This window comes from Pongo pygmaeus, chromosome 8 (genome assembly GCF_028885625.2).
Source record: "Pongo pygmaeus isolate AG05252 chromosome 8, NHGRI_mPonPyg2-v2.0_pri, whole genome shotgun sequence".
NCBI classification, from domain to species: domain Eukaryota; kingdom Metazoa; phylum Chordata; class Mammalia; order Primates; family Hominidae; genus Pongo; species Pongo pygmaeus.
The window spans coordinates 22,537,245-22,561,879 of NC_072381.2; the positions used below are offsets into that span (position 1 = coordinate 22,537,245).

The 24,635-nt window shown below is 35.5% G+C and overlaps 1 protein-coding gene across 8 annotated transcripts in view; it reads left to right on the forward strand.

Annotated features, from left to right (window-relative positions):
* The window catches only part of SPAG6 (sperm associated antigen 6), an 87,519-nt gene that overhangs the window by 43,046 nt on the left and 19,838 nt on the right, over window positions 1-24,635 (forward strand). For 2 of the 8 annotated variants that reach the window (XM_054437064.2, XM_054437065.2), the window contains 6 exons: window positions 5,881-6,086; window positions 6,957-7,130; window positions 8,293-8,445; window positions 10,868-11,059; window positions 20,423-20,539; window positions 24,253-24,398. In XM_054437064.2, coding sequence (XP_054293039.1) covers window positions 5,881-6,086; window positions 6,957-7,130; window positions 8,293-8,445; window positions 10,868-11,059; window positions 20,423-20,539; window positions 24,253-24,398 — 988 coding nt within the window. The remainder of the gene's footprint in view (window positions 1-5,880; window positions 6,087-6,956; window positions 7,131-8,292; window positions 8,446-10,867; window positions 11,060-20,422; window positions 20,540-24,252; window positions 24,399-24,635) is intronic. The other 6 variants (XM_054437067.2, XM_054437071.2, XM_054437073.2 and 3 more) reach the window with 4 other exon arrangements.

The window sequence follows — 24,635 nt, forward strand, 5'->3', positions numbered from 1 at the left end:
TTTGGAGAACCTCTTCATTTTGAATTCTTTTTGTGAGTCCTCATGATCACTTGTTTGCTCAAATTCTTCTGTCTCACATCTCCATTATGAGCTGAAAGATTATTCGAGTATCATATGTTTAGAGTAATCCTTTCTTATGAGTCAATTTTTAGGTTTTTATTAATTTCTTGGAATTCTCTGAATTTTCTTATGTAACCACAATAGTTGTTCTTCCTCTGTGACCCCAAACATGACTTCAAAAATTAAAAGTAGAAAGAACATCACCTTTCCATACCCAGAAAGCCCCGCACAGGCTGTTTTAGCGGGTGTAAGATTTAAGTCTATGGTTGTAAAATGGGGTGGTTCAGGCTGTAGCAGGCCCACAGAGAGGTGTGTTTTATTTGGCCAGCACTATGTTGTCTCACACAGTGTTCTTCAAAAAAAAAAAAAAAAATTGCTAACACTTAAAAACCAGGCAATTTCACATTAAAAAAAAAAAAAAAAGTCCTGACAACAGTAGGCCTATATTCCTACATAGCAACACTGGACTGAAACTAAGACACTGCTGCCCCTTGTAGATGGTCCCTAGGCTTTTGCACTTCACTACTGCTCTCCCACTCCCCGACCTTTTTTTTTTTTTTTTAATGTCCTGTGGCTTCATTTATTTTAGTTACTTTCCCGGGCCCTGTGGTCATTTGCATTGACCACTTCTGATCTAAACAGACAACTAGCCATGACGTAATTGAAGTCACTGGGGCACTATTAAAGGAAGATTACTTTTGTCTTATTTACCTAGTAACAACCATACTTATACTATGCTAAGGGGCATTCCTGTCTGCTCTCTTCCCTTCCAGTCAACACAGAGTTATTTCTAATGTTCCACTCATGCAGCTTTAGATAATACTAATCTTATGAATGTTGTTGATCTTAAAAGTACTCCTTTTAATTTACGTTCTCTTTTTGTTTTAAACTTAAACCTAAAGTCATACTGAGGTTTTTGATTATTCTAAGTTGAAGATTTTGATCCACTTAAATTGCAACACTTCTCATGCCTGTTACTGACAGATCACTGCAAGCTTAGCCCTTCATTAGGAAAAAACCAAACAAACCAAAAACCCAGATTCCAAGAACAGCACAGAATGAAATTCTTAAGAAAATGCAACTGTGTGAGAAGCAAAGTCTTGTCACCCCAAGTTTTTACTGATCAAAAAACTGTATGCACATAACCCTCATAAATGTTGTTGGAAAGAATTATGGAAAAACTGAGAGAGGCAGAGAAGTGTGAAAAGATGACGCTTCCCCCTCCCTTGTCACAGTACCACAGAGGAGGCTGCCTCAGTTTCTTCACTCAAAATGAGCTACTCCTAAGCCAAATAAAACTAGTTATTCCTTTACTAAAAACAACTGATCATCAAATTTGGTGACTGTACATTTTTGTGTACATATATGCAATAAACAACTTTAATTATTATTCATGAATAAGAAAACTATTGGATAGTTTCCTCTGACAGTTTGCAGTTAAAAAAAAGGTTAAAAATAAATAACCCCTAATGTTTAAAAAATGTAATATTTTAACTTTAATAAGGGTATGAATTAAGGCAGCAGGGTAAGTGTGAAAAAGTAAATGAATATTATTTCTAGTATATATTATTAATTCTTTGAAGAAGAATTATACACTCTTTTCATATAATTTATTTTAAAAATAGTGATAGAGGCAGGATGAAGTAGCCTGTTGGATGTGTAGTATGTATGATGTGCATTATTTAGGTGTGCTTTATTAAAGAAGACATATATTCCACCATCTTTTAAAATAAGAAACTTTCTGCTATATTAAAAAATAAGCTAAACATTTTATATTTGTTTTTTTTCTTTGTAATAATAATGTTAGTACAGTTAGGCCCAGCAGTAGCTATATGTATGGGCAAGAGACATGCTTATATTTACTTTTTTAAAAATCACATTGAAGAAAATTTGGCAAACAGAGAAAAAATATACCACCCATAGTACCATCAACCCAGTATAAATGCTGTTAGCATGTTGGTATAACATGTAGCCTTTTCTGTTTGCATTTTTAGACATAGTTATAACCAGTTTTTAATCTTGTTTGTTATATAACAGTATAGGATATGTCACATATTATTGTGTAATGGAAGATATATTATAAAAATTTTTTGAAGATTTACTTAAAATTTGAAATGAGGCAATGATATTTTCAGGGACTGAAGATAAATTTCTTGGCTCACTGCTTTTTTTGGTCAACCTTTTTTGAGCATTTAAGTCGGTACATATCAATCTTTGGTTTCATAAGTGTGATAATTGGATATCTAAAAACTCATTTCCATGTTTGAGTTTAAAATGAACTTCATGAGATTTCTCCTATGGGAAGTGATTTTTAGGTGTGCAGAGTTTTGTATGTGTTTGGTTGCTGCTGGTTTTTTTCTAGTAGAAAATACAGAAAAAGCTGGACGCAGTGGCTCACGCCTGTAATCCCAGCACTTTAGGAGGCCGAGGTGGGTGGATCATGAGGTCAGGAGTTCAAGACCAGCCTGGCCAAGATGGCGAAACCCTGTCTCCACTAAAAATACAAAAAATTAGCTGGGCGTGGTGGCAGGTGCCTGTAATCCCAGCTACTCGAGAGGCTGAGGCAGAGAATTGCTCGAACCCAGGAGGCGGAGGTTGCAGTGAGCCAAGATCACGCCACTGCACTCCCGCCTGGGCAACAGAGGGAGACTCCATCTCAAAAAAAAAAAAAAGAAAGAAAGAAAGAAAGAAAGAAAATACAGAAAAAAAAGAAGAAAAGAGGAGAAGGAAGGAAGGTTGGAAGCACTTACTGAAATGATACTTATGTATACATTTTCCCTGAACGCTCCAGACCTGATTCCTGGCTCTGCTCTGTACTTGCAGTGGCCTGTTCATGTATTCACTCTGAGCAGGGTTTTCTAGAACAGAACAATGTTTTTATTCCCTTTCCCCAAGATCTAGCCAAGTGTGCAGCACATAGTAAGCACTTAATGAACATTCAGTGAGTGAAAGAGGAGAGAAAACCATGTACAGACACCAAGCATAAGAGAGGAAGGAATTATATCAGGATGTTTTTAGCTGTAAGTTGTAGCATGTAAACTACAAGTGGCTTAAGCAATAAGGACATTTTTTAAATTCTCATGACACAAAGTTCAGAGTAAGGGCAGTTCCAAAGCTGGTTTTGCAGCTGAACAATGTCATGGAGTACCCAGATGTTTTTCGTTTTTGTACTCAGCCATCCTCAGCATATTGGTGATTTCTTCCATTATAGTTGCAAGATGGATGTAGGAGTTCCAGATGCTATTTGCAGACATGACCATGTCCAACAAAGAAGAGGTAGTATTTTCTGCTGTGTATCTCAGTTTATTACAGAGCTTTCACAGTTGCTTCTAGCTGACTTCTGCTTAGGTCTAGGATTGGCTCACAAGCCTATGCCCTAGCTGACGATGGCTATTGGGTAGATACCAACAGTGACTGGCATAGAAACACCAGAGGAAACAATAATGGGAAAAAGAGTAGTGATAGAGGCAGAATGAAATAGCCTGTTGGATGTGTAATATGTAGAGTCTACATTATTTAGGCCTATTGTATTCTTATCTGTATATACATTCACTATCTGATGTTTAATATTAACTTATGTTTGAAGCTAGGAGAACAATACTTCTAAGTAAAAAGTGTGCTACTCAAGACCAGTAGAACCATGTACACATTTGGGGATGTAAACTATATGAAATTGCAAGTACAAAATTGCTAGGCCCACTTTAGGTCCTTGGAAACTTCATTACTTTCATGGCAAATCTTTTTCCACGGCCATCCCCAGCCTTCCCCACATCTAACATTGCTACTCTGGAGAGAATAGAAAACTTGGGTAACAAGTTAGAAGAACAGAATTTGCTTTCTTATTAACATTATGTTATTCTAAGGAAGAAGGATATTGCACTCAAGAATTACTCAAGGAACAAGAATTACTCAAGGAACAAGGTCAAATGAATGGGAATTATAAAGATAGATAATAGATGTTTTTTTAAAAAGCACCTTGAGTTTTTATTAATAGTACTTTTAAACCGTTGTAGTTTGCTGCATATTCTTTACTCCTAGAAACGGTATAAAAGTGAAAATACATCAAAACAAAATATTCGGCCCACTATATATATATATTCCAGGTGTGCTTAAATAGGGACATATAAATTATCACTATATGACACTTGTATAATTTGGATTGAGTCGAATTCTTAAGCAGAATGTTAATTATCAGAAAATGAGTATTTTATTTAGAAATTACATGTAATATAACATTTTATATTTTTTTCCCATTTCCTTTGGATGGGTGTGGGGGTGTGGTGGGGGAAAAGAAACAGTGACCACCTGTGTCAGCTGCTGTCTTCATGGTCTTCAGTCTATTGCAGTAGCATCCCATAGGCTGTTTCTGAGGAACCTGTTATATTGCTAGATTGATACTGCCGTCTGTTGGCTATTGTCTTCTTTTTTAAAAACAAAGCAAAACAAAATATATTCCTCTCATCTACCTCTCGTTCTTGAGATTACATAAGAACTTCCCATAGTATACTAGCTTTTACACCAAATTTTAAAAATTGAAACATACCTTTGCCAATGAATATAGTGTTAATTTGCAGAAGTGTGTCATTGGCGCCGAGTTGAATGAGCCTGTCACTTAATAGCCTTGTTTAATGAAATTAATACTTGTTTAATGAAAGAATGAATGAACTGTTTATACAATATTGGGACTTCTAAGATAATTATGATAATTTAAGGAAAGCAAATATTGGACACTAACCTGTATTTGCTAACATTTTCTTTTAGAAGTTGTGATATTACCAATACTTTGAAAATCAAACACTGTATTATCTTCAAATTAAAGTCTTTAAGTGATATGCTAAATAGAGCTCTTAGCTTGACAGTTAAGACATTTATATATAACTAAGGCACTACACATCTGGGAAAATAAGAACATATTTTGAAAGGAAGAGATTCCAGAAATGGGTGTCTGTAATTCAGTAAGAGGGGCTGTGAATACAATGTGAGTAGAATCTGTAACTGTGTGTGGTGCTTTATGCTTCTCAAAAGGCAGTTTTTTCATAATATTATATGGGTTTGCTTGCCTGTCTCCCATTATCTGTAATTTAAAGTGTGCTAATTTTGTAGCTGCTATTCTTGGACATACAAGTAAATCAACATGTATATTCAAAAGATATGTGCTTGATTTCTGACGAGAGTAAGATAAATTTATTCTTGTATCTAAACATTAGCATTTATATACAAAAGTTTATTGATTAGTAGTAGATCTCATTTTTGAAAGTATTTTTATATGTACAATGAAAAGGCAGCTTTCTATTTTGTATGAAATTTTTAAAAAATCTTTTAAAAGTACTAAAAGATAAAAGGAATTTAAAAATTGACATTATTGGCACAAGATTCGAGTTAACGTTTACTCACGTAAATAGCGCAAAATACTGCCTAATTAGTGTGGTTGGTAAATTTTTGGTACTTAAATTTTCTCTGTTATTGTAAACCATGCATAAAATGCTTGTCTACTGAGAAGTGCAGAATTGTCAGAGCTTAAACAGCTGACATCTGCTTAGTCTCTTAAAAAAAAAAAAAAAAAGAATAACAAGCCATTTCAGCCTAATCTACCTCAAATGTGTTCATGTAAATGGAGGTCCATCTATTGACCTGTATTCTTTTCAGCTCAGGATTGGTCCACATGGTTTATGAAACCAGGAAGCCTGATTTGAAATGCAGATGTCGAGAGAGTGAAGTACACCCTCCCCGTTTTTCTTTGCTGTATCTGTCAGGGTGAAAAATGGCTTGCACAAGGGTCAGTCACCCATACTCACTTAATTACTTTTCTTGGACCCACAGAACTGTCACAAGCTGTGGTGGATGCAGGAGCTGTTCCTCTTTTAGTACTCTGTATCCAGGAGCCAGAAATTGCTTTGAAAAGGATTGCTGCTTCGGCCCTCAGTGATATTGCAAAGCATTCTCCAGAGTTAGCACAGACAGTAGTGGATGCGGGAGCTGTTGCTCACCTAGCCCAGATGATCCTGAACCCTGATGCTAAATTGAAGGTATTTCAAAATAAGGTTGAAAAATACATCAGCCTTCTTATAATGTAAGAAAATGGAAATGTGTACACGTGAATATTTTGCATCTAAAAATAATTAATAAATTATCATTGAAAACAGATATGAATATATTATGTATTTGGTCTCTTAATATGTGAAAATAATACTGTAAGGATTAGATAAAGATGTGATTGGGGAAACTATGTACAAGATCAGAAGTAACAACAGTGTTAACATTAATAATTAAAATATAGAATCACATAATGATTAAATCTCTGGTTTGGAAAAGACCTAAAGATTTTTGAATCCACCACTATAATATTGTTTCTTATGGAAATTGCAATATTTATCTTAGCTTTTTTATAGCTTTCTAAAATCTGATTTTTAGTTAATAGTCACCAATTATACTTTTGTATTCTAATAGTTATATCCTATAATGTTTTAAAATTGTTAACGTTAACTAAGCAATGGAACATTCTTTGAAATGGTATCAGCATCATGTCAAAGATATTGTTCTGCTTGATGATTTTTGTACTAAATGATCACCTGTCTCATAAATTAGCAATTTCAGTGTTGCATAATTAAGAAATGGTATTCATCCAGAGGTCATGTTATTTAATCATCTGTAATAGATAAAGTTTCAAAATATTGAGAACTAATTTTGGAAATTAGGAATTTTTAGAACTTGGGTATAAGACTAGAATGTGAATGTCTCAAGACTCAGAAATCTTAAGCTGTTTAGGCATGTACATTTTTTTCCTTTTATAAAGGAATTTGAATATATATAAAACTGTTTACATTACATCTGAACTCTGTAGTGGATGCTATATAGTGTTTTGTATTATTTTGTTTTGTTTTGTCTTTGCTTCACAGCATCAGATCCTTTCAGCTCTCAGTCAGGTTTCAAAACATTCCGTGGATCTGGCAGAAATGGTTGTTGAAGCAGAGATTTTTCCAGTTGTACTTACCTGTCTGAAGGACAAGGATGAATACGTGAAGAAAAATGCTTCTACTTTAATTAGAGAGATTGCAAAACATACACCCGAGGTGAAAAGAAACTTCAAGGCACAATAATATGTAGTAGTTAGTTTTAGTTTTTAAATAAAACATCAGTTTGTTTACAGGGCCTAGGGGTTGTGGCACATGATCTAGTTGAGTCAGGATTTCTCGTCTTCTACTGATGTTTTGGACTGGGTAGTTCTTTGTTGTGGGGAGCTGGTCCTGCACATTGTAGGGCGGATGTTTAGCAGGATCCCTAGCCTCTGCCCACTAGATGCCAAAAGCACCCTTCTCCCACAAGTGGTGACAATCAAAAATGTCTCCATACTTTGCCATGTGTTCCTCAGGGAGCAAAACTGCCTCCAGTTGAGAACGCTGGGTTATATTAGCAGAGTTTGAGCTTGAAATCTGCTTCTAGTCATTTCCAACTTTCCATTTCTAGATTGTGAGGACAATGGAACTTTGCCATCCTTACCATTTTGTGTCAGCTGGGAGTAGTGAGAACACTATTATAGCTCCAGGTTGGGAGAAATCACAAAGGTCCCCTGGCCTACTGTGACCACTCCAGTAGCTGCTCTTACATGGTGATTTCCTGCTCTGAGTTCCTAGATGGGAAAGAAATAGAGAGAAAGCAAGCCTGTGTTGATTCTGACGTATCTTTTTTCTGTGTATATTTTGACTAATCAATTTTTATTTCATTAAACTTTAAGTCCTCATTGTTTATTTCATCTAACATCTTTATTTGCTTGAGATTTTTCAAAATTAAAGTGCACTCAGCTAGTAATCATTACTAGCAAAGGGGGACTAATTAGGTTAGAATATTTCAAGTCTGACGTTGTCTTTCACCATTCAGTGATTAATCTGCTTCATACTCATCCATTGTGATGGGGGGTTTCAGTAGTTAGTTATGAACTAGCCCTAGGCTTAGAGTCTACATGAGGAATTTTGACATCCATTATAATAGGGAGAAAAGTTGTGCCATCGATGCATGAAAAATTGAACCACAGAATAAAGCGCCTCACAGTTTGTGCATTTGAACTAGCAGGTTTATTGTACTTGTGTATTTCTTTAATAAATATAATAATTTCACTAAATGATAATTCAATTTCACCAGTTGTTTTTAGGTTCTAAATAGAGTGTGGCAATATTAAACTGTATTTAAAGACCATCATAGGGTCCTGGTGATCTAACTCTTGTTCCCATCGCTTAGCTTTCACAGCTGGTAGTTAACGCAGGAGGGGTTGCTGCCGTGATTGACTGCATTGGGTCCTGCAAAGGGAACACACGGCTGCCTGGCATCATGATGCTTGGTTATGTAGCAGCTCATTCTGAGAACCTAGCAATGGCAGTCATCATTTCTAAGGTTTGTTCTTGCTTCGTTTTCTTCTAGTTGCAGTAAGAAATTCTAAGACAGAACCACAGATTAATGTTCTCCCACAGAATACAAAATATAACTGACTGGAGCAAAAAAATTACCTGAAAAAAATTTTGATTGTTTCAATGCTTATTAGCAAGTTTTATTAGCAAGGTAATGTGAAGTTTAAAGTTTTACTCAGCATTTCTCATCAACAGAATATCAACTATTTTGAGCATTAGTATTATCTGTATTTAAATATTACGTTTATTTGTATCTTGAAGGATTAATTGTACATATCTACAAACATGTAAAGCTTACCTTGGTTAGAAACACCTATTTGTAAATGACATGCCCAGTAGTAATTTTCAGTATTCTGGGAGGTCTATATACCCCTCCATTTCCTGCCACTTGAGTGGGAGATGACAATGGCTAGGACATCCCTTTTTATCCACTTTCTCTTCTTCAGCTTTTATGAACTATTTCTCTTCTTAGATTTAGGCAATTCAGAGCACATGTCAGATAGCAGCATTTTTGTTTCCTTGCTCTAGGGCTTTTGCTTTATCTCAGTTCACAATTTTGTAAGAACCCCTCATCTAGTGCAGCCCTGGCACATAGTAGGTGCTTACGAAATGTGTGCTAATGAATAAATATTGATCTCTGGACGAATGCTTCAAAGCCTGTGTGCTTACAGTGTGTGTGTTGACCCTCTGGGGTGTGGGTTTCTTATCAGCATAGAAAACCTGCTGCTGTATGTTAAACAGAAACGTGGATTTTTTTTTATCCCTTACTAATCCTCAGAAAAGAAAGGAGCCTCAGATCTTTATTTTCTACCTATTTCCTGATAATTCTTTGCTTTACTCCCTTTTATCCTGCTCTTTTCCTTTTGTTCTTCTACTACCACAGACCGTGATAGTGACTAGAGCAATAGTGGTGCTTTCTGAAGGGTCATGGTAAGGATGTTACCAGGTTTTTGATCCTTGGTTCTTTTGTGGATAGTCATGAAGCTTCTGCATGGGAAGAATGATGAAAGAAGAAGCAATTGCCATTGCTTCCCATATGCCTTCCTGAAATTAAGCAGGGAGCTCTCCCCTTCTTTGGTCTAAGGTTGCTGCTGGCCTTTCTCACTTGGTTTGTTTTTCAGATAGAGATCAAGGTGTTGCTTGCTGAAACTCCAGCAGTTTCAGACAAGCCACATAGTATGGTAGCACTCTGCTTTTCCTGTGTGGTACTATAAAGACTAACAATAATACCTTACATTTAAATAGTAATTTTAAAGCAAATTTGCATGCCTTATCTTATTTGTTATTCATTATAATAGAGGCCAACAAGTCAGAGCTTTGGGGATGGAGTAGAGGCACAGTCTCCTTTTCCTCCTGCTTCTTCAGTCTTGTTACATCCTGGACATGTGGGCTTTCTGGAAAGTTGCTTCATTCTGAAGACAGGTCTGACCTTTAATATTGGCAGACATACATTTTTAGTTGTAGGAAAGAAGCCAATGAAGAAATATAGCTGACCTCTTCAGGAAATTGGTCTTAATAACCAAATTAAAAAGTAAAGAATAAAAGTACATATGATGATTCTGGCCTTTGCTGTGGTAGCATAACCATGTGATCTTTTTTTGTGGTACCAAATTTAAGGTGATTACCATATATTCAAATTAGTCAGAAAATTACACCTATACAGAATTTGGAATTAGAATTTGATTTTTCTAAATTGTTCCTTGGGTATACAAAATGTAATGTATTTGAGGCTCTTTAGTTTATTCTGTTTTTATTATTTAGATAAAATTGAAGCATAAGATGCAAAATGTAAGCATGTGCTGTGTAACAAAAGTAATCATTGTTTTGACATTCAGTCATGTTAAAGTGGAAAGAACTATAATTTAAAAGTTGACCATAATTGATGGAAAATTATTTATGTACTGTTTCAGGAAAGGTGTTAGTGAATATATTCCATTGACAAGGTACTTAGGATTCTTACTGATTTATTTTATTCTCAGGCTTATTATATCAGGTTTATTATATTTGGTGAAAAGACAATTTCTTTAAATATTCTAAACTTTTTAACAAAGGAAAATAAATGATTTTAAAATTCTAAACATTTTTAGTTTGTCACAGTAAAATCTGGCTTTGCCTATTTCCTAGTCTGTGACATCTGTTGTCTGGTTAAATACCTCTCTATTTGGGGGGTAAAAGCTAGTAGAGAAATTCTTGGTTTAATTGAATTGTTACCGATAATTAAGGTAATTTAGTTCTAGTCATTTTATTGACTTAAGAAATGACAGCCCCTGTGATGTGCTCATTTATTGAACCGTTTAAGGAAAAAAGGATCAAGGCCGAAATGATTTCTTCTCATGTTTGAGAGACATGGAAGACTCTTTAATCCTGCTCTAGATTCATAACACTTGCTCTTTTGATCCACGCTGCAGGGTGTACCCCAGTTGTCAGTCTGCTTGTCAGAAGAACCGGAAGATCATATTAAGGCTGCAGCTGCTTGGGCCTTAGGACAGATTGGAAGACACACTCCTGAACACGCACGGGCTGTTGCAGTCACAAATGCTTTGCCAGTTCTGCTTTCTTTGTACATGTCAACAGAAAGTTCTGAGGATCTCCAAGTAAAAGTAAGTGCTTAATTCTGTTTTATGAAGATTTTGGCTCATTTAAAAAATATGTCATTTCAAATCTCTTTGTTTTCATCATGGACAATATTGTTTTATGAGTCAAGAAATACAAATTTATCAGAATTGACTTCACTCTTCTTTGAAAATGAGTTACCCTGTCTCTAAAAATCAGTGATATATTTTAGAGAAAATTCTCTATGGGTGCAAAGTTGTTTGTAAAATGAATGGTTAATGCATTCTACATTCCTGTTGACTTTTCTTATGAAGTAGGAATTGAATAATAATAGAATTTTTTAGTTCGAATTTGCTGGAGAGACCTCTAGTTCATTTTACATTTAAAAGTGGAATCCAAAAGAATTTAAGGTACCTTTCAAATGTATCATATAACTAGTCAGAGGGTATTTTTGAACCCATAATTTACCTCTTTAATTCCAAGGCCACCTGACCTTTTAATTATATGTCTTATATTTGTTTCTTTAAAAAATTGTCTATAAGACTCACTAAATTAAATATTTTTAAATCATGCATTTTTAAAAGGCAGATTTTCTGAAATATTACTAGCAATAAAATGCTTCACAAAACATGAATATGAAGAAGGATGGATTGTTTAATGATTTTAGAATTAAAAAAAAAGAAATAAAATGTTTTCCAGCATAGTTCCTATTAGGAAAACTTGTAAGTTTTTGAAAGCAGCTTGTAAAATTGACTTGGATTGAGGGAAGTTCACAGAACAGACAATAATTTAACAGTAAATTAAATTACATTTAAATTGTAATTAAAACAGTAAACTAACAAATAGGAAAACAATTTGGTGAAACTTAACTTTAGATGGCATAATGAGATGGGAAGTTTACTTGAACTATACGCTTAAGGGACTCTGAAAGTTATGTATAGCGAATTATCTATTTGACTTGTAAATTTTATAAAAGTAAATTTATGTATATTTGGTCATGTTTGCATATTATTTCTCTACTAATGCATTGAGGGAAATTGGTTTCTAAGATTTAACTTTTTTTTTTCAGTTTTTATAAGGCTTTCTAGACCAACAATAATTTAATAGATTTAGAACTTCCTTCATATGTCTCTCACATGTGCATTCTTTGGCAATGCTTGGTAAAGAGAGAAAGATTAACAATGTAAGGTCTTTTCTAGTTTAGCACGTCTCTTTAACTTTCTGGTGAGAAACCAAAACTCTATTCCCAGCTTTAAGTTGTCCAAGCACAGCTGATATACATGTATACATGTATATAATTTTAACCTATATATGTAGTCCTCTTTTGGCTTCATATTTCTTTAACTCATTATCATTGTTGTTTTTCTCCTCCTTCTTTCCTTCTCCTCTTCCATCCTCTCCTGCCATCCTCCTGAGTTTCCTCTTAAGTTTTGGGAATAAAGTAAAGAGATGTATGAGCTAGAGCATAAATCATTAATAGTGGACTCAATACTAATTTCAGCTTGAGAAGCCCTTGCAAATAGTCCCTTAGGTAAGAGTATGTACTTTTTATATACTACTACCTTATATAACTTACCTTTTAATAAATTATTATGATACTATGTTGTATACATATCACTGGAGAAAAATACATTTGAAAACTTCACTTTTTGAAGTAAGATAAATTTCATTGTGTTTAACAAGTGGTATTTTTAGGTTAACTAATAGAAATTGACTTCCTTCTGCCTATATTTAGTACAGTATTACTTTCAGGAAATACACTGAGTAGTAAGTTAAAAAGTGGGATCTTTACCAGTCATTATTCCATCAACAATCTTTTAAAGGCTTCAAGCCCATCCAGATATTTTATTATTGTAGGGATTTGATCATTCTTTTTTCTTTCCCCATGGTCTCTTGAATTCTATCAGTTGTTATTTTAAAGGGTATAGAATAAAAGTTCATCCAAACCTGTTCGATTTGACACCATCTCAGTAGGGAAAAGTGTATCCAAGAGTGTTAAGAACTGTCTAATGGTATTTCTTATTTGTTACTCTATGGCAGCTTTCAAATTATAAGCCCATGTTGAAGTTCATTTTGTCCCAAAGGCATGTCAGCTTCTGTAAGCATTCTCTAATTGGTTTCCATGCAGGAGAACCAATGAGCAATCTTTTGTAATTTCTCTCATGTTTTCTTTGGAGAAATATCTATTCAGATCCTTTGCTCATTTTAAATTGGGTTACTTATCTTTTTATTATTGAATTGTAAGAGTTCTTTGTATATTCTGGGTACAAGTTCTTATAAAAAGTATGACTTGTAAATACTTTCTCACATTCTATAGATTTTCTTACTATTTGCTCCCATGTTATTCCAAATCTCTTAATAAAAATGGAAAAGAAGTTTTCTTCTAATAAGCTTATCTACGTGTTATGAAAGTATTCAGGCAGTTATACCTTTATTTGTTTGGATTTAGAGGCATCATATTGAAATGTTTCATCTTACTTTGGCATTTGAATCAGCTCATTCTAGTTATAAAACTATGTTTAAGATAATTATTTAATTATTATGTTCTTACGGTAATAGTTGTTCCCCTTCATTTTTTAGCAGCTTTATTGAGCTATAGTTCACATGCCATACCTTTATCCATTTAAAGTGTACCATTGAATGGTTTTGGGTATGTTTACAGAATTATGAAACCATCACCACTATCTAATTTTAGAATATTTTTATTCCCCATAAAAGAAATGCTACCCATTAGCTGTGATTCTGTATCCCCTCTGCCTAGCCCCAGGCAACCATTAATTTACTTTCTGTCTCTATGGATTTGTCTCTTTTGGACATTTCATTTAAATGGAATCATACAACATATATAACCTTTTTAGAGATAGGGTTTCTTTCTGTTGCAGACTGGAGTGCAGTGGCATAATCAACTCATTGCAGCCTTGAACTCCTGGGCCCAAGTGATCCTTCTGCCTCTGCCTCCCAAGTAGCTAAGACTACAGGTGTGTACTGCCACATCTGGCTAATTAATTTTTTCTTTTTTGGAGAGACAGGGTCTCACTGTGTTGCCCAGGCTGGTCTTGAACTCCTGGCCTCAAGCAGTCCCCCACCTTGACCTCCCAAAGCACTGGGATAAGAGGTGTGAGCCACCACACCTAACCATGTGCCTGCCTTCTTTACTACTTAGTTGAAGTTTCACAGTTTGTCCATGTTGTGGCATATATCAGTATTTTGTTCCTTTCTATTGCCAAATAATATTCCATTGTATTAATATGTCACATTTTGTTTATCCATTTACCAGCTGATGGATGTTGGATTATTTCTACTCTTGACTATTATGAATAATGCTGTTATAAACATTATTGTAACAAGTTTTCGTGTGGATGTATGTTTTCATTTCTCTTGGGTATTTACCCAGGGATGAAACTGCTGGGTCAATGGATAACTAACTCTGTTTAACATCTCGAGAAACTGCCCAACTGTTTTCCATTGTACTACCAGCAAGGTATGATGGTTCCACTTTTTCCACATCTTTGTCAACTCTTGTTATTATCTTTATTTTTGATTGTAGCCATCCTAGTGGGTTTGAATTGGTATCTCATTGTGGTTTTGATTTGCATTTGTCAAATGGCTAATGATGTTGAAAATCTTTCCATATGTTTATTGGCTGTTCATACATCTTCTTTAGAGAGATGTCTATTCAGACCCTTTGCTCATTTTAAACTGGGTTATTTATCTTTTTATTATTGAGTTATAAGAGTTCTTTGTATATTCTGGATGCAAGATCTTATCAGATGTATGATTTACAAGTATTTTCTCACATTCTGTGGGTTGTCTTCTTTTCTTGATCATATTGTCTGCAGCACAAAAGTTTTAAATTTTAATGAAATTCAATTGATCTATTTTTGTTGTTGTTGCATATGCTTCTTGTGTTGTATCTAAGAAGGCTTTGTCTAACCAAAGGTCATAAAGATTTACTCCTGTGTTCCTCTTCATCTTAATAGCTATTACTCTTTGGACCACAATGCTTTCAGAACAAAAATAACTTTCTGAAAAGAATTTTTTAAAATTTTTGAGCAGTTTTCATTCGAGATAATTGTATTAGCCTGTTCTCACACTGCTGTAAATAACTACCTGAGACTGGGTAATTGATGAAGAAGTTTAATTGACTCACAGTTCTGCATGCTGTACAGGAAGCATGGCTGGGAGGCCTCATAAAACTTACAATCATGGCAGAAGGCAAAGGGGAAATAAGAATGTCTTCACATGGCAGAGCAGGAGAGAGGGAGCGAAGGGGGAGGTGCTACATGCTTTTAAACAAGCAGATCTCATGAGAACTCTGATATAGTTTGGCTCTGTGTCCCCAGCCAAATCTCATCTTGAATTGTACTCCCATAATTCCCAAGTGTTGTGGGAGGGACCTGGTGGGAGATAATTTGAATCATGGGGGTGGTTTTCCCCATACTGTTCTTGTGTAGGGATTAAGTCTCATGATAGCAGATGGTTTTATCAGGGGTTTCCACTTTTGCATCTTTCTCATTTTCTCTTGCTGCTGCCATGTAAGAAGTGCGTTTTGCCACCTGCTGTGATTCTGAGGCCTCCCCAGCCTTGTGGAACTGAAACTCCAATTAAACCTCTTTTTCTTCCCCATGTCGGGTATGTCTTTATCAGCTGCATGGAAACAGACCAATACAAACTCTACCATGAGACAGCACTAGGGGGATGGTGCTAAACCATCAGAAGCCACCCCCATGATCCAGTCATGACCCACCAGGCCCCACCACTGATAGCAGGCCACACCGTTGATATGGTTTACTCTCCAACACTGAGAGCAAGCCATATCAATAATCTACTAAGGAAAGCAACAATTAGTAATTTTTGGTATTCTTCCAATTTTTAGTGAAAAACAATTGAAATTGTATTGGTTTCCCATAGTATTGTCAATTTTATTTTGTTAATTGCTATTTTTATGTGTAGTGTTAAGAGGTAAAAAAAAATAGTGTTGTTACTTACTGTGGTTTTTCCAATAGCCCTAATCAGGGAGGATACAGTCAGTTTTTAGAATGACTGAAAAATGAATAAAGTTAGAACTGTAGATGCTATGCTAGTTAATAGGTAAACCAGGCCCAAACCCTCAGAATGCCCTCAATAGATAGCCCAGGATTCCTTCTCTGACATCGTCATATATTGTGTCTAAGGATAAACATTAACTACTAAATGCAATGACAATTAGGAAAATTTATAATCTGTTATTCATTAGCTCAAGGTAAGATATTACTTGATTTACTGAACTAGGTAAATAGGAGAGTTTTTTTGACCCCGTAAAATTTCTGTACAATTCATGGTATGGAGTTGTAAGGGCTATTTTATTTTGCTCACAGCCATAAACAACCAATCATAATGCATATCTTCTAGAAGGTAACGAATCTTAAAACCAACATGTGACATGATCTTATATGTAAAAAAATCCTAAGGAATTCATACACACCAACAAACGCACACACGCACACATACAAATCATAGAGCTAATAAGAGTTCAACAAAGTCATGGGATACAAGATCAATATACAGAAATCAATTGTATTTCCTTTTTTGAGACAGGGTCTCACTCTGTTGCCCAGGCTGGGCTGCTGCCCAGGCTGGATTGCAGTGATGCAATCTCAGTTTACTGCAATCTCCACCTCCCAGGTTCAAGTGATTCTTGTGCCTCAGCCTCCTGAGTAGTTGGGATTACAGGCATGTACCACCATGCCTGGCTAATTTTTTTGGTATTTTTAGTAGAGACAGGGTTTTGCCATGTTGGCCAGGCTTGTCTTGAACTCCTGAGCTCAAATGATCCACCTGCCTCGGCCTCCCAAAGTGGCTGGGATTACAGGCGTGAGCCACTGCTGCTGGCCTCTCAATTGTATTTTCATGTACAGGTAATAAACAATTCAAATATGAAGTTAAGAAAATAATGTTATTCATAATAACATCAAGAATTAAATACATACAAATTAACAAAAGTTTAAGACTAGTACACTGAAAACTATAAAACATTACTTAAAAAATAAATTATAAGACATTCCATGTTCATGGACTGGAAGATTCAATATTGTTAAACTGGCAATACTCCAAATTGATCTATATATTTAACATAATCTCTATCAAAATCCTAGCTGGCTTTTTTTTTCCCCCAGAAATTGAGAAGCTTATCTGAAAATTCATGTGGAAATGAAAAGAACCCAGACTAGCAAAACAATCTTGAAAATGAAGAACTTAACACTCCCCAATTTCAAAATGTACCACAAAGCTATAGTAATCAAGATAATGTGGTACTTGGTTACAGAAAGACATATGTATCAATGGAATTGAATTGAGAATCTGAAATAAACCCTTTTTATCATCAATTGATTTTTCACAAAGATGCCAAGGCAATTTAATGTGGAAAGAATAGTCTTTTCAACAAAGGTGCTGGGATAATTGTATCCTCAAGTAAAAATATTAATTTGGACCCCTATCTCATACCATATACCAGAGTTATCTCAAAATGGATCATGGATCTAAATATAAGTGTTAAGACTATAAACTCTTAGAAGAAACCTAGGAATAAATATGTGTGACCTCAGGTTAGGCAATTATTTTTTAGATATTTTACCTAAACACAAGTGATTTTAAAAATTGATAAATTATATTTCATCAAAATGAAAAAAAAACCTCTTATGCTTCCAAAGACACCATTAAGCCTGGGCACATGGCTTATGCCTGTAATCGCAACACTTTGGAGGACAAGGCAAGAGGATCACTTGAGGTTAGGCGTTTTGAGACCAGCGTGGACAACATAGTGAGACCCTATCTCTACAAAAAACAAAACAAAACTAGCAGAGTGTGGTGGTACCTCCCTGTAGTCCTAGCTATTTGGGAGGCTAAGGCAGGAGGATTGCTTGAGCCCAAGAATTTGAGGCTGCAGTGAGCTATGATCCTGACACTGCCCTGCAGCCTGGGTAACAAAGTGAGATCCTGTCTTTAAAAAAGAAAAGGTTAACATTAAGAAAATGAAAAGACAAGCCACACAAACTTGGAGAAAATATTTGCAATTCAAGAAAGGAGTTTAAGTTTGTTTTTTTTTTATTTTTTTTTGAGACAGAGTCTCACTCTGTTGCCCAGGCTGGAGTGCAATGGCACGATCTCAGCTCACTGCAACCTCCACCTCCTGGGTTCAAGTGATTCTCCTGCCTCAGCCTCCTGAGTAGCCGGGACTACAGGCACCCACCACCATACCTGGCTAATTTTTGTATTTTTAGTAGAGACAGGGTTTCACCATGTTGGCCAGGCTGGTCTCGAACTCCTGACGATCCATCTCCCTTGGCCTCCCAAAGTGCTGGGATTACAGGCCTGAGCCACCGCACCTGGGTGAGTTTAAGTCTTTTTAACAACTTTATTGAGATATAATTTACATACCATAAATTCACTCATTTTAGATACACAATTTAATGATTTTTAGTAAATTTACAGAATTGTGCAACCATCTTCACAATCAAATTTCAGAACATTTTCATCATCCCAGAAGGAAGCCTCATGCCCATTTGTAGTCACTCCGTCTTCCTCCTCTCAATTATACCCACCAGCTCCAGACAACTATTAATCTACTTTCTGTGTTTCTGAATTTGACTTTTCTGGACAATCCATATAAATGAAATTATACAATATGTGAACTTTTGTGCCTGTCCTCTTTCACTAAGGGTAACATTTGTGAGGTTCATTCATGTTGTTGCATGTGTCAGTACTTCATTCCTTTTCATTGTCAAATAGACATGTAAAGAAAGTCTTAAGTAACTAGGATTTCTATCATGCTGGATAATACAGCTGATTATTAATTATGATATACATTTCTATCTAGAAGAATATAATCATAAGCTGATTATATTTCTTCCACATGAAAGATTGTAAAGCTCAGTGAATTTCTAGTGTCATTAGACTCTTTTCTACAGTTCTTGATTAATAACTTGACAATACATTAACTTAGAACTACTAGAATAAGGCTGTCTTTATTGTACAGTGTATGCGATTTCTACTACACTGTTCAAGAACATTTTCACTGATAACAGTGAAGTTAAATTTGTTAGCTTGCTAAGATTATCACGATTTAAGATAGTTCCCAATTATGTTGGGAATTGAGAGTTTAATTCCAACTTACATTATACTACTTGTGGGAAAAAGCTGGGCTGCATATTTTACATTCCTTGTTTTATTTAATCTAATTTATAAAACAGTGTTTGAGGATAAATGTATCAAGCAATAAGAGGCTATGCAAGAGTGCTTAGCCTGGGTCTCCAGGAAACCTTAAATTCAAGAGATTCTTTACTAATAACACACCTGTGATAAAGTTTTGCTGAATAGATTTACCAATTACAAAGTTCATGATGTGAAAATCACAATGCTCCTTGACATTTCGAGAGCACTGCAAAACACTCAATAGCAAAACAATATGGTGATCCCAGAAGACCAGGTTGGGTAAGGCCTCAGAGAGAGAATAGGTGAAGAGAAAAGCCATAAGGGAGCACTGAAGCACAAAACCTCAGACAAGCAGATGTGGAATTCTAGTGGAAAATAACTGGAGACAAACCCAATTGTTGTGAAGCTTTCCAAACTGAAGGGGACAGCCTTTAAGACAAAGAAAATGAATCACAACCAACCATGGCCTGAGGGCTGGCTGCCATAATGTGCTGCAGCCCCATCAGGGTTTTTCTCCACTTGTAGCAAGGGTCAGCACCACATGATGTCACCTTGAAATACGGAGTGCAGGAGCAGGTAGAAATGGTACATATGGTACGTATTCTTCTGCTTGTGGGTGATACACTCCCTGTATTGAGAAGATCTGCAGTTGAGTAGATCCTATCTGTTTTGCTTCTGTGAATGGGGAAATGTCTACCTACCAGCTATAGCAGCACCTCTGCAAATGCTCATTGAATAATGCACACTGTAGCCACTTCTGACTGCATAGGTATAAGCCATGAAATCATGGAGAATATAGAATGCCTGATAATGACATTCTTCAAAAAACTAAATTATTTTCTCGTATTTGTTGATAAGAAGAAATGGGATGTATTAGTTATCTCAGTTTCCTGTATACAAATTTTTACTCTAATATAGTACATATTAATTTATAGTCTGTAACTTTGTGCTTTATAATTTTAATTTTCTTCTAGGTATTTTAAGAGCTCAGTAATATACTTTACATTTAAGGCTTAACACAAAGACAACTTGTAGGATATTCTATGATAAAATCAATCAAAGCAGGAGTTTTTTTTGACAACAATTTAAAAAAATGAAACAACTGCAGCTTAGACCAGGAAATTGATTTTATTTTCAAATTCCAGGAATGTCAGATTTGAATTCTTGTTAAGGTTTCATTGATTACTTACTTATGTATACATTCTGCTTTGTATTTCAAGAGTAAAAAAGCCATAAAGAATATCCTGCAAAAATGTACCTACTTACCAGCCCTTGAACCATTTCTATATGATGCTCCTCCCAATATTCTGAAACATGTGGTTGGACAGTTCAGTAAGGTAAGAAATGCCAGCCTCTAAGGGGAGGAAGAAAATTAAAATGATTTGTTAAGTTATTGTTTTTTCTGTTGGGTCAGTAGCTTTTTCTGTAACACGGGGTCATGGTTTTACTGCTTAACTCTCACCAATCTGTATGGACAGGGAAGTTACCTTAATAAAATTCACATGTAAATAAAACACTTTCTTCATCCTCACATTTTCCTTAGAGCCTCTACTGTCTTTTTAAGTGTTCCCAGAAAAAAATAAATCTCATAATATAGATAATTTATATTGATAAGTGACTTTTAGTAATCTTTCTAGTGTCTTTCATTTCACTCACCTGGGAATATGGCAAAGCTCATAAAGAGAAAAGGAAAAAGGTTTCTGAGCCACTGAAATATCTTTCATGAAGTCCATGTACTTTACTGAAGATGTTCTCAGACAGTCATTTGGAGCATATCGACTTATTTTATGAACAATTTTAACAAATATAGCTGTCATATCTCTTAGATTGTTGCAGATTAAATGATAGTAAATGGTAGTAAGGTAGAAAAGTCAAGCTGCTATAAGTGGGCACAGCCAGCAGAGCTGATTACCAATAGCAAAGGATGAAAGAGAATGACTCTATTACCACAGACACTGATAGTCAGGATGGTGACCCTAAGCTATCAAGAGCTGGCTAAATTATGCTTAGTGAATTTGACTTAGGAAAATGAGGTCTGTACAAGTAGTAGCCCATGGTGGTTATGAGCTCAGGTTCTGAATTGGAGTACCTAGAGTTCCCACTTACCAGCTCTGTAATTCTTTAACAAAATGTTGACCTCTCTAAACCTTAGTTTGGTTACCCATAAAATGTAAATAATTAGAGTACTTATTTCATAGGGTCATTGTAAAGAGTAAATGAGATATTGTATGTTAAGCATTTAGCTCAATCCCAGGCACATATTAAGCACTCAAAAGAACAAAAACAACCAAAGAGTTGTATTTAAGAAATAAAACATGCAAATGGGTCAGGCTAATTTAAAAGATTTAAAAAAAAATGAATGGGGTGTGGCAAATTCATTTGAATAGTCAGTTATAATGCTATATAAATGAGAAATTACTATTCATACACTATGTTTCTACAAATAATGAACAAAAACTATGTATTGTTATAACTTTTAAAGTAGTCCCTACAGATAAGTTTGTCTAGTTTTAGGTCTTCATCTGAAAGACAGAGTCTGCTAACAGCCTTCAGTTCTCTCAGCTCTGTTCATGACCTCCAACAGTATGACTGGCCGTCAAGTGCCAGAGCCACAGGAAAGTAGAAGTTTCACATTGCTGAAGCCACTCACCCAGGCAGGATACAGTTCTGTGTATCAAACACCTATGTCCTTTCTTCCTCCTTCCAATAAAATAACCTGCCCCTCTTAGTTATATGGAACATGAGGAATATAATGGCATGCCCTCTTGACAAACCAACTAAATAACCAAATAATGCAGAGAAAAGACTAAATTACTGCAAGGGAAATTGATCCATTTCTTTATTTTGTGTGTACTTTTGGGTGCTAAGAAGGTGACCAGCTAATTTGGTCATCTAAGAGTAATAAGGGGTAAGGGGCTGAGTAGATCATCTACAGACAGAGTTATCTGTTCTTGAACTGGGTAATTGACGTTATTTCTGAAAGTTTCATTTTGTAGTTTAATCTTTTAGGCTAGTGAGTGAGATATTCTGATTTTATTGAAGTAGCTATGAAAGTAAACACTAACCTACATTAAGAGTTCAAAATACATAAAACCAGTGGGATGTGTGGAAGTTAGACAGCCCCAAGATAAAATAAATACAGTACCTGTATCATATACACTTATAAATGTGCCTTCAGGAATATTTTCTTAATCTAAAGATACCAAAGCACTAAAAAGAGATGATAAAGCAAGGTAGAAGGTGAAAAGATACTGAAGTGGCTGGGGACAGAGATAGGAAGTAATGAAAATTCTCCAGGCCAAACGAAATATGTAAAACCAATATATTTATAGAATATTACATTTTTTACAAATATATACTAGTGCAATCTTTTATTGTCCAGCTGATTTATAGCTCTATTAGCAAGATCCTTTTGTGGTTTTAATTATTTGTTAAATGCCTACATGTACCCAGCTCTCTGTTGAGCATTGGGGAACGGACAAAAAAGATTAAGTTGTTCTTCAGGGAACTTTATCATCTAGCTGAGGAGAGTAGACAAAACAATTAGAAAACATTTCAATATACTAGACTAGGAGATAAACTTTTTTTTAAAAGAAGGAATGAGTGAATGTAATCTGAAGTGTTCAGATAGGGCTTCAATGGAGGAAGGACCAGTGAAAAGAGCTGGTCCTTGCAGAAGGAACAAGATGGGAAAAAAAGACTGTTTCTCTCAGAAGGATAGTAGCAGTGACCAAGGAAGAGAGCAGGACTTCCCACATTGTGACCCCACCCCTTCTCCAGGACCTTCCTAGTCTGGTCAGTCTTTTTTTTGTCTCTCATAATAAATTTCTTCATTTCCACTGGCTTTTTTCTGTCAACATGCAAACGTGCTCAAGTCTCCTTGATCCTAAGATCAAAACCTGCAACATCTTTAGCCTTTAGTTCTATCCTACCATGGTCTACTGATTCCCTGTTTTCTCTTTCTGAAACTTTAAAGTTTGCCTTGACTTCCTTACTTGGGACACTTTCCTCAGCTGCTGATAGCCTGCCTTCCTCAACTACCCCTCCGCACACAGCTGCCTTTCATCAAGTCTTCAGCACCTTCTCTTCACTGTCAGATCCAGTGACTTGTTTTTTAGTTTTCATTGGTTGCTTTAAGAAACCTTCTCTTGGATTTATTGATTCCTTATGTTTCTAATCTTCTGTCTCTCTAACATTTCAGTCCCCTTCCTCTGCCTACTCTTTAGTATATTCATTCATTTGTTAAACATTTGTTGAACCTCTGTTAGGTACCAGGCACGAGGGAAATGAATGAATGAACTCAAGTATAGTTTCTGCCTTCAGTGACATTGTGACAGACATATAATGGATAATTAAAAATTAAAATAAAAATAATTGTGTGGTATTTAGGTATTATGTGGTAAGCACATGGATGGTGGTTTGACAGAATGCTGACAGAAGAAAAGGACTCAACTCATCCTGGGATAAGGGGATATGGGCTTCCAGAGAAGGATTCTTAAAGGAGGTGACACTTGAGCTAAGTCTTAAAAGATGATTAAAAGTTAACCAAGCATAAGGGGAGAGGTTTGTGGAGTGTGGAAAGCCATTTTAGGAAGAGGTAGCAGCGTGGGCAAAGGCAAGAGATGACACAGCATGCATGCTGTAATGTTACTGAAACAATATTTAGGATGGAGATTAGTGGTGGCTGGAGAGGTATTTAGGAGCTGGGTCCCACAGGACCCTTTGTGCCTTGTTAAGGAGCTTGCCTTTAAATTCTTAGGGAGCAAAGAGACCTTGAATGATGTAAGCTTTATATTTTACATCTGTGAGTGGATCTCCATTGCCTTTGCCCATGTTCATTGCCTTTATTTCATTTCTTCAACCTAAAAATTAACACATTCTAAAAAGAGCACATTTCACTTCAAATTAGCAGCAGATTTGGCTCATTATGTTATAGGTATATTGGGTATAAATTCTCTTTTACATTTTCTCACATACAGTATTGCTTTTCAATAGTAATAATCTAACTTGGAAAAGAAAAGCTGATATTTTATGTGCTTCACTTTGCAAGGTGCTGCCGCATGATAGCAAAGCTCGACGACTTTTTGTAACAAGTGGTGGCCTTAAAAAAGTTCAAGAGATAAAAGCAGAACCTGGTTCTCTCCTTCAAGAATACATCAACAGTATTAACAATTGTTACCCCGAGGAAATAGTGAGGTGGGGAAAATGGACTTTGAAACGTTTAATATTAGAATGTAGTTTTTCTGTTTTCAAGTCTAGGTTTTATATCCACTGTGTCAAAATGTGGACTTTGAAATAAGGCGTGAGGCCAATATGTACCTTTATTTCTCTCTTGATCTCCTCCCCCTGCCAAACTAATTAATGATCTGACTGACACGCACATTTCCGGTTCAAACTGGAATGTCATTTAAGACATTTTTGTACTAATTTAAC